Raw genomic sequence first — 10104 nt, forward strand, 5'->3', positions numbered from 1 at the left:
CTTGCTGTCAAGAACAACAGTGGACCATTTCAGGTTATAAAGATTTCATGAGGTGGATAGAGTTGACTCCAGGCCTACCTCCCCCAGCAATAGAGACGGTACAACTGCTGAAAAAGGGGGGGGACAAAGGATATTAAGATACTAAGGAAGACAAAAGTGTTATTGAAAATGAGACTATTTCTATGTAAGTGTTTTAAATAATATAGACAGTAGAACACCAGAGCAGAGGTACATAGATCAGCTGTTCTGGACTAAAACCTCCTCTAGTTATAATAGTTATAAAGTTAGAAACTGCTTTGAAGGTCCCCCAACTAGGACGTCAGAATTGCAGATGCCCTCATCTGCAATGCTGCTCACAGTGGTCCAGATCACTCCAGCTGAGCTCACTCTTGTCCTCCCAGGCTGCGGAAGCTAGTATATGACACGCAAGGTGTCACACGGAGAAGATACCCTAAGATAGTGCACAAAGGTTGGCTGGTACGAATTGCCCTTTAGTGACCAACTGCCTGTTGGTGTACAACTTCTGAAGTTGCAGTGTAAGTTACTGTATTGTTTCTGTATTGAGGTGCACAATAAAGAGTATGTCTGGTATTATACCTTTAGCTTTGTGTTAGCTAATACATACAAAATATTTAAGGCTATATACATATATATATTCTTAAAATTAAATAAATTAAATTATGTAGTTTAGACAGTCAAGATTACACATCCCTGAAGATTGGAAATCTAATGAAGAATCTCTGAAAAGCTTGAAATTCCAGGTTCTTGAACACTGTACCCATCATGTTTCAATTACCTTCAGTTGGTACTCAGACTGGTAGGTAACCAGGGCAATCAACAACCATAAGTAAGTTGCCACATTTGTGAGGGCTTATAACCATTGAGGAAAGCCCCCTTGGGCCAGTAGTGCCAGAAAGCAAGAAAGGAAGGTAATAAATCTGTATTTTATTTATTTACAGTCAAGTTCCTACACTATCCTGCAGCTTGGTGCAGACTGGACACCTTGAGTTGTAGTACCTACAGTAGTAGGTACTTAGTACAGGGTACGGGCATAGGTGCCCACTGAGCAACTACCGCTCTACCGTCTCCTGCCTTGGACAGACTGTAGGAACTTACTATAGAAGCTTGCCTACAAACAGGTAGTTGGCAGAGCTACAATATTTAAATAAGTACTAATGCCGAGAGATTGATTGCACAGGTACGCGACATATAATTTAAAGCTATCTTAAACATTGTAACATTTAGTTTGATTGTTACTGACTATCATGATCAATTGTGTGTTTAAGGTAAGACATGATATCTCAGATCAAATGCTATGAGAGACAGGACTGACTGATATAAGCTATTGCTATTAGAACAGTCTGCAAATATACTTTAGTCCGTATGAGAACAGACCCTTGCTTTAAGTCTGTTAGTTTTGTACCTTAAAATATTAATAAAAAATTAGGGACATGCCTCCCATCTAATCAGTTTATGTTCATTCTTACTAATGAAGTGATTAACATTATCATCAAATTGCGTGTAATATTGTCACCAGCAGATAACAAACACGTCTTCATAAAGCGACGCTGTGCTTTCCTAAGGCACATAATATAACCGTTTTACATAACAATAAAACGATTATTATGTGCCGAGAGAAAGCACAGCGTCGCAGGAAGTTTCTTCCTGGTGAAGTACGCCATGACAAGTCTAAAGCGCGCGCGCCCTCTGGTGACAGATAATTCGTTCAGAAACGCTAAAAACGTTCAGAAATCGAATAAAAATATCTGACAATAGGTGAGAAAATACATTGCATCTTCATAAAGCGACGCTGTGCTTTCTCTCGGCACATAATAATCGTTTTATTGTTATGTAAAACGGTTATATTTTATTTCATTTAAAGCATCTAATGTTTAGCACTGATTAGATTACATTAAAAATGGTAATAGTTGAATAAAGAAAAATTCCATTCTACCAGTTATGAAACTGATATAAACAATATTAGAATATTGAGTAAAAACAACCCAATGTCTTCCACCAGTTCAAAACTAGTTCTAGGACTCTCGTGCGCAGTCTCGTTAGGCATAGTGAGCTATGTTCACATAAAGCAGCAATATGACAGGTAATAAATTGAATATGATTCATAGTAACTTTACTTCATGCAATAAAAAGTCACAAAGTTGCATCAAACACCATGCCTACAACTATAAACTCTGGAGGGTAAAGATAAGAAAAAAGTACCCTTTAACTATCGAAGTTCACTAAATAAGACAAATTTTTGTATAACTTACCAGTAGTGGGGAAAAATTCTATGTGGATAGAAGTTAAATTGGTAGTGAGATCTGGAGATTTTGAATTGCTATTTTTGGGTTACTGGACACTGTAAAATTATTCTCCCATGTGAAAGGGTTCTCCTTACCTCTATCATATTCTTTTGTCCATAAGTATGAAGTGTTAAGTTAAGCATAGGACAGTGTCATTAGCGTTTTATCATTAGCCTTTCCAATAACTGCCTACCTTATACTAAAAATGAACTCTGTATAATGGTGATTACTTTTTTATTATTATAAATGGGCTAACTCTTGGCCACAGACTAGTCAAAGGCAAAGATGTGGCCTACGATGGAGTAATCGCCCAGAAGATGCCAGTTCACCCTAGATTTGAAGGAACCATTATAATTGAATTCATTTTAGCATAACGTGGCCAGTCACTGAGAAGTAACCAGTAATAGAAATTCTAAGTAAAAATGAACTCTGTTTATAGGTAAAGGTACACTGGCCAGTAACTGTACATGGCTAATGTTTAACCTTTGGTATGCTTGGGAATAGATCAATGGCCCATTTCTCGAAAGGTACAAGCCTTCTATTACAAGATTTACAAGTGTGTTTCCATGAAAACCCATAAGATTTGACAGTTCGCGCACTTTTAATACAAGTCCGTACCTTTTCGAGAAACTGGCCCCTGGTTGCAATGTGGCTTCATATGGTTGCAATTTAATCATTTATTTACAAGTGCATATGAAAGGTTAACCAAGTTTTAACGTCACCATTTTGGGAAAAAGATTTTCTCTTCCCTGCTAAGAGGTAGCAAAAGTGACACTTCTGATTACACTAGGACACTATTTTTTACGTTTTTTCTTACTATTTATACCAAATAATCTTAAAAGCAGGCAACACACCTCCAACACCTATGGTGTTATGGGTGTCCATGGGCAGCAGTGATTGCTTACCATCAGGCAAGTCTGCTCGTTTGCCTCCTATTTCATGAAAAATATCCCCCAGGTGATGTGAAAAGTATGTGTAGTAAAATTATTTCTTGGGTGTTAACAACTTATTTTAGAATTTAGCTGTATTCAGGACTGAATGAACACACTCTCTGTAATTATTTAATTTTGCTACCATTGTGATGCCAAGCAGATTTGTGAATGGAAAACTATTGTTTATTGTTTTCCCTTTTTATACTAAAAGTGGTCATATTACTTATTTAGGCTTAGTCGCACCGCAAGCTAGTAAGCTATGAGCTATAAAACAAACAAAAGATAAGCACTCCCGTACAAATAAAAGAGACGCTGTGATTTTAATAAATCACTGTGGGCGAACTATAAACATCACCATGTCTCTTTTATTTAAACGGGAGTGATTATCTTTTGTTCGTTTTTATAGCCAATAGTTCATAGCTTTCTAGCTTGTGATTGGACCAGTACCTAATGTTTCATGAAAACAGAATTAATAACAACACCATCATCTATTAATTTGCTTTTCTGATTTTACAGGGAAAAGATGCATGAAGGTGTATTAAAGGATGTAGAAAGGCAACAAAGAAGAAAAATAGAAAACCTGTACATGCTTGAGAAACAAAATGAATTAACAAAACAACTGAAGAAAGGATTAAATGAAACTTAGCTATGTAAAAAAAGACATAAGAGTTATCCTAATTTTATTTATTTCCTAATGAAATACTTATGAATAGAATTTAGATTAAATACATATAAACTTTTTACTTTTTTTCTTTCAACCAATGCTCTAACATGACATCCTTCAAGTTGAGGTTGATACCAGTTGGGTATTTTTTGTCAGCCGTGTCCACAAAACCGTCAAGACGTAACTTCTCCTTAGCCACAGCAGCTAGCGATTCAAAGGTCCGAGGTTCCCAGGAGGCTAAATTGGAGAGTGATTTGCGATCTAACATAATGTTGGCTCGATCGAGGCCCTCTTTAAGCTGAAATTGTGTAATGTTGTGTTGCTCGCACGCTGCAGTGATCCTGGTGTTCCACAAGTCCTTCATGTCTTGCTTCTTTAGTTCTCGAGCCTTAGTTGAGTATGCTAGCGCTCGGTGTACATTACGCACGGCGACGGAATAACAGTTTCTCCGACGACCAATGTAATGAGCAGCTAGCCTAAAAATCCTTCTTTTTCGCCAGAACTCATCTGGACCGCGGACCCGTATAAAGTTTGTAACAGTAAGAAATACCATTGCGGCCTATGAATAAAGGGCAAAAGTTAAGAAATTTTTTGGTTAAATAATAATGAAGACCAAAATGCAAAGTAAACTAGTTAACCTAAAATATTGACATTGACAGTTCTTTTTTTTTTTCAGAATTAAGTAACCTGGATGGGAATTTTTTCAGCTATTTTTATGCAACGATAAACATTGGCGCCTATATTCATAACATTTGTTACTTTTTGCTAGTGAGGGATATTGCCTTGATAAACTTTATTTTCCTTGAAGCCGTAACAGTTTCATCTTCATCGCACCACACCAAGCCCTAATATTATACCACAATTTGGCCATGAGTGATAGAGAGAGAAACAGATATTTTTTCACCGCTCTCCCTTATATCACTAGTGATCAGCACGAACCTAGAGAATTAACCGGACAGAGAACATTGACCAAAAAGTATGTCCACGTGAGAGGGCAAAGTTGGGGCTGGTGTCTCGCTCGCACTACTGCCAATGTCATTGTCAACATCATTAGTGACGTCATCACTGTAATTGGTGCTACCAGTATTTGGTTTAATGACTTCATAATACACTACATCATAATGATTTGCCAGTTTGTTTAAACTTAGGTAGAATACCGATAAAATGCTACTACTATGGAAGTCTTAACACTGGCCACACGTGCAAGTGAGACTTCAGCCCCAACTTTATCCTCTCATGTGGACCTTTTTTGCTTGTCTGATGACGCCTTTCTGGCTCGGTTATAAGGTTCAATTTAGCATGGCAAAAAATGCAGTGCTGTCCCTATTACAGGTTCCTGGTATTCGGTAACAATGGTTCACGGTCTGCAAAAAAAAAAAGTAAAATTTAATAAAGTCGCAGCATTGTAGTAGTATCGTCTCTTTCCTACGATGTTGCCACTGTAATTTTAAGGTCTTTCAGCTGAATATTAGCGAGAATATTTTGAACTTGCTTCACTCATCAAATTAAACATCATTACTACTCACTAAGATTAACCTAAGACCCAAAGCAATATTCAAATAAAACATTACGTTTGCAATTAGGGCAGTCCAGGCGGCGATTCAGGAACATCTCGCACTTCTTTCTTGGGTGAAACCGATTCATCATCACTATCATCAGAAGCTGATTCAAGCGAACCGCTCCAGTCAAAGTTGGGGTTCGCGGTGAGAAGATGCTTTACGTCGTAAACGCGAGTTTTGCCCTTCTTAGAATATTTATTGCCTTCTTCACACTCACACTTGGTTAAAGTCAGAGTGAAAACTATAAGCTGAGAAAAATAACGTATATTAGTTTCATTGTGCTAGTTCCCGTCCACATATGTACTCTAGTTTTAGTCCACATATACGAAATAGAAAATAGGTACCATCGGCAACACTGTTACTTGTACATTTGTAATCCTTTATTAGAAGGGCATAAATCATACCGATGGTTAGTTAAGTGTTGCTGTTAGCATGTATACCTAGGCATCATTTTTTTGTAATTATGCTATATGCGCAAAATATCATATTCATAGAGGCAAAGGAGTTTTAATATTAAAAACTGGACGAAAACTAGCATTGGACGGGAATAGCACAGTAAACCAATAGGTATACCTATTTAATATATTTAAATTATTTTTTATTTATTAATTTACCTCAACAACACAAACGGTCGAAAACATAATCAATTGAAGAGCCAGGGCACCCATGACTAATTCATAGAAACGTTTAGCGCATCCCGACAAATGTATAGATGTGGTTCCCATCTCCGTCAAGTAATTCGATATGCATGATCCCGTTTTACAGCAACTAGAACAATGCGAATAGGGTTCATACCCGATTTAGACGGATCTAGAAGTTGAATGCGATATTGTCCGTGTTTTGCGATATGTAGGTATCTCAGTTACTTGTATTTTTTAAATTTCTATTTTTTTTTTTATTTTTTTAATGCATGGAGGACACATCTCAATGAGAATCGCTGGGAGGGTGTAAGGTACAGCGAGGCAAATCTACTCAATGTAACTAAACCATTTTTTCAATTATTACACTATGATGTTGAGTTCTATGTGTAAGTATCCACTGAACACGCCTACATATATAACCGGTGGACAATCTATTTAATAATGCAAACATTGGAAAACATGGAAACAATTGACCAGTTACATTTGCCCCCCAGTCGAGATTTGCCCCGTACGAACCTTACCTAATAAAAACTGTTAATTTATTTTGCGTTATTTCGAGAAATAAATGTAGGTAGATATTTCTATCAAATCGCTGATAAAGCCGCGATAATTATTTTGCGTCAATAACGCAACGCGATATCGTAATCTACGTAGATAGGTGCAGTCGAGTTCATAAATATGTGTACACTTTTTCACCTTATTGCAACGTGTACACATATTTATGAACTCGATTGTACTTCCACCTTCCACAACTAAGTAGTATGTGATAAACACAGTAGTCAAACTACTAGATCTACCTACCTGTGTTACGTTAGTATTAGTAGGGGACTCTTTTTATCCCCCGACGCAAAAACGACGGGGTGTTATAAGTTTGACGTGTCTGTCTGCCTGTGGCATCGAAGCTCCCGAACGTATGAACCGATTTAGATTTAGCTTTTTTTTTGTTTGAAAGCTGAGTTAGTCGCGAGAGTGTTCTTAGCCATGTTTCATGAAAATCGGTACACTATATCGGGGGAAGCAATCTACTCACGGGGCAAACGCGCATTGTAGGTAGACGTGCCTCGGCCGAGCGAGGTAGCACGCACGTTTTGTACGGCCGATTAACCTGCCTCGACTGAGTTACATTACATTGACTATTTGCTTCGCGACGAGCCACGCCCTGTTTTCCTTGTTATGGTTACCTGAGAGGAACGCTATCAGTAACGAACGCCGTCCCCTTCGAACGTAGTTTTGTATCAGAAGTGGGATCCCACTCGTAATCGCGCGTAAAGTCGTACCAGTCTTTACTAAACCAGTCCGTATAGGATTCAAGCTGAAAGTAAGTTAACATGAATAATTGCGGCTTAAACAGTCGCTATCAGATATATGACAGCAATTCCCGTCAACTTTGTACAAAAATTAAGGGAAAAGTTAAATTTGTTTTTATTAATTCCTATTTTGTTACCAAGATTTTGTTGATGAATTGAGATTTTATTAATTCCTATTTTGTTACCAAGATTTTGTTGATGAATTGAGATTTTATTAAGTTTTATTTCGTCATTAAGGTTCTCTAGTATCTATATTTTCTTAATTATAACAATTATCCTGTATATATCTTACGAAAGTCGAATTATATTACTAAATGTTGGTAACAAAATAGGATCAATTAACATTTGCTGACGTGGCATTGTACAAAGTTGACGGGAATTGCTGATGATATATCGGAGCCGCGGTGCACAAAAATATCTGAACAGCACTCTGACTCCTTGAAAATAGAGGCGTGTTCAAAAATTAAGTCGCCATAATATACTTTACATATCAATTTTTTGTCATGCCATCTTTTGCAATACATTTCTGTTTAATGCTTTTTTTAATTAAATACCTACTCTAATAAAGTACCTGCAGTCACCAGCCAACGGCAGTATTTGTAAGTGCGATAGGGACGGCCAGATGTTTTATCATTTATTGCGCGACCATACTTGCCTGCCAGTACTACTCGCCTAACATATCCGCTTACAAACTTATAAGCATACGATACGAGTAGTGTTTTTCTACCTTACAGCTTACTGTACAAAATACGTACCCCACAACACTTCATTCCCCATTGTATAACATCCATAAGATGTCTTAACTTAGGCTGATGCTTATACTCGTTCATTGCTTTACAAATCGTCTTTTTGATGGTAGTCTTACAGTGACAGAGCTTGTGCGTGCAAAGACAAGCACCTATAAAGCTTAGTATAATTATTGTTGCCATGCAAACCCAGAGGTCCCAACAGAAAACTCTTGAATAAGGACTGTAACAGAAATGAATTTAATTTTATATTATGATCTATCATCTCGCATACTGAAAAAAAATTGATATTATTATAATCAATCGAATTATTTTCTACTTTTATAGGTAGATTCTTCAAAACTTAAGTCCGACCAAGATCTTTATGGAATGACTAGTAACTACTTTTAAGAAATATTAATAGATTACTCAACATATCTTCCTTAGAAGTAAGTGTATAATGTACTGAACTTTATTTTTTCTCCTTTAGATATCTTGTGTAGCAAGAAGAAGTTCGTGGGCAGCATTACGATCCCAGTGAGCAGTGAAAGCGAAAGAAGTAAGTCCATACACAGCATTTCCACAACTATTGGTACACCTGCAATCGAAGGCGCGATCATATGGCCGGGTCCAAAACAGACGGATCGAGCAGAGTCGCGAGGCAATCTCCGCTCGCGATAAACGGCTATTGTGAACGTGCCTCGGTCGAGGCAGCGAGTGTTTGCCGCGTTTGTCGCGCGAGCATTTTATCTCACGCCCTGCCTCTGTGTGGACTCGCCTAATGGGTATTTAGTGTTTGCAAGTATTGATAGTTTACAGACGTACCTAATACCGACACAAAAAGTGGGGCATGAACAGTAAGTATAATACTACTTACTGTATACTGTGTTGGTGATTCTTTCCAATTAATTTTAAAACAAAGAGAAGTTTAAAACAAAGAACAAAGAGAAGGACTAATCTGCAATCTAGTTTAGGTCTAAGTTCACGCATTCAACAAGTGTAAGTCAGGGGATATCTATATCTCCTAGGAGATACATATAGGAGATACCTACTTGTTCGACAAATTTGAAACTTGTAGTTACTTAGACTACTCATTTCGTACATTGGCAATAAAATAGGCAATGTACTTACAAACAAATAAAAGCAAAGTACAAATGATCATCACCACTGCGGCTATGGATAAGTACCAAACGCCCCAAACGATAGCGGGGTGGTTAAGTGCTATATCTTTTTTATTTTTCTTGCACATATTTCCTTAAAATACAATATTTCGGTGTAAAGTGTTAGACAAAACGTTTTGACAGTGATCACTGACGTTGCCATAGCGCTCCCAAAAAGCTTTTAAACTCATAAAGGGAAAAGGCCTCCTTTCTCACTCGACTTGTCGGTTTTGACGAATATGTCGTTTTTACGTGGTTTAGGTCAAATATAATGGAATTTCTAGTCTATGGTTTAGGTATGTATGTCCCAAAAATAGACGTAAATACAACACAGTCATAATGGAAATAAAGAACTAAGAAAAATGTTCTGAAGGTCCAACGAAAGTAATATGAGACGAAGTGATTTTTAGATAATGAGATATGGTGGCATATCACTATAATGCACACGACTTAACACTAACAAAACTGCATATTTTAGTAGGTAAGTTCATTTTCAGTTTCAAATGGTGCAAATATGTATACGGATATTGCTCTACTACTTCTATTAGTGGTAACACATCCACTGCTACGAACCCGCTTGGTGGGCACTCGTAAACTTTACTCAGATGCTGGCCCGCTAGGTGGGTGGTTGCTATACAGGATAACTGTTATAGAATAGATAACGATCGGTTTCTGGATTAGTGCGCCAATTTTTCTCTGGCAGTGAATGTGTTATTGACTTATTGTAGAAGTTAGATGTATTAAGAAAACTTCGAAATCAGAGTAGTTTTGAAACTAGACAATTTCCTTAGACTGCCCTGAAGCATTACACAC

General features: G+C 37.3%; 3 protein-coding genes across 4 annotated transcripts; 1 reads left to right on the forward strand and 2 right to left on the reverse strand.

Moving 5' to 3' along the window:
* Nucleotides 1–1869: 1869 nt before the first annotated feature.
* LOC125226249 (protein PET117 homolog, mitochondrial) lies at nt 1870–3975 on the forward strand. The gene is made up of 2 exons (XM_048130170.1): nt 1870–2101; nt 3752–3975. Exons 1-2 carry the CDS (start codon nt 2007–2009, stop codon nt 3879–3881), a joined length of 225 nt encoding a protein of 74 aa, XP_047986127.1. The 5' UTR covers nt 1870–2006; the 3' UTR covers nt 3882–3975.
* On the reverse strand, nt 3905–4610 carry LOC125226248 (39S ribosomal protein L20, mitochondrial). Its single transcript, XM_048130169.1, has one exon. It carries the CDS (start codon nt 4450–4452, stop codon nt 3976–3978), a length of 477 nt encoding a protein of 158 aa, XP_047986126.1. The 5' UTR covers nt 4453–4610; the 3' UTR covers nt 3905–3975.
* A 163-nt stretch (nt 4611–4773) lies between these two features.
* On the reverse strand, nt 4774–10056 carry LOC125226247 (photoreceptor outer segment membrane glycoprotein 2-like). 2 transcript variants are annotated; one of them, XM_048130167.1, is made up of 7 exons: nt 9263–10056; nt 8603–8729; nt 8162–8375; nt 7281–7411; nt 6073–6226; nt 5471–5706; nt 4774–5263 (listed from the first exon to the last, which is right to left on the reverse strand). In XM_048130167.1, exons 1-6 carry the CDS (start codon nt 9378–9380, stop codon nt 5479–5481), a joined length of 972 nt encoding a protein of 323 aa, XP_047986124.1. In that variant the 5' UTR covers nt 9381–10056; the 3' UTR covers nt 4774–5263; nt 5471–5478. The 2 variants fall into 2 exon arrangements, with proteins under 2 accessions (XP_047986124.1, XP_047986125.1); XM_048130168.1 differs by having other exon boundaries at nt 9184–9342.
* Nucleotides 10057–10104: the final 48 nt, after the last annotated feature.

The sequence above is a fragment of the Leguminivora glycinivorella genome, chromosome 5 (genome assembly GCF_023078275.1).
Source record: "Leguminivora glycinivorella isolate SPB_JAAS2020 chromosome 5, LegGlyc_1.1, whole genome shotgun sequence".
Taxonomy (NCBI): Eukaryota; Metazoa; Arthropoda; class Insecta; order Lepidoptera; family Tortricidae; genus Leguminivora; species Leguminivora glycinivorella.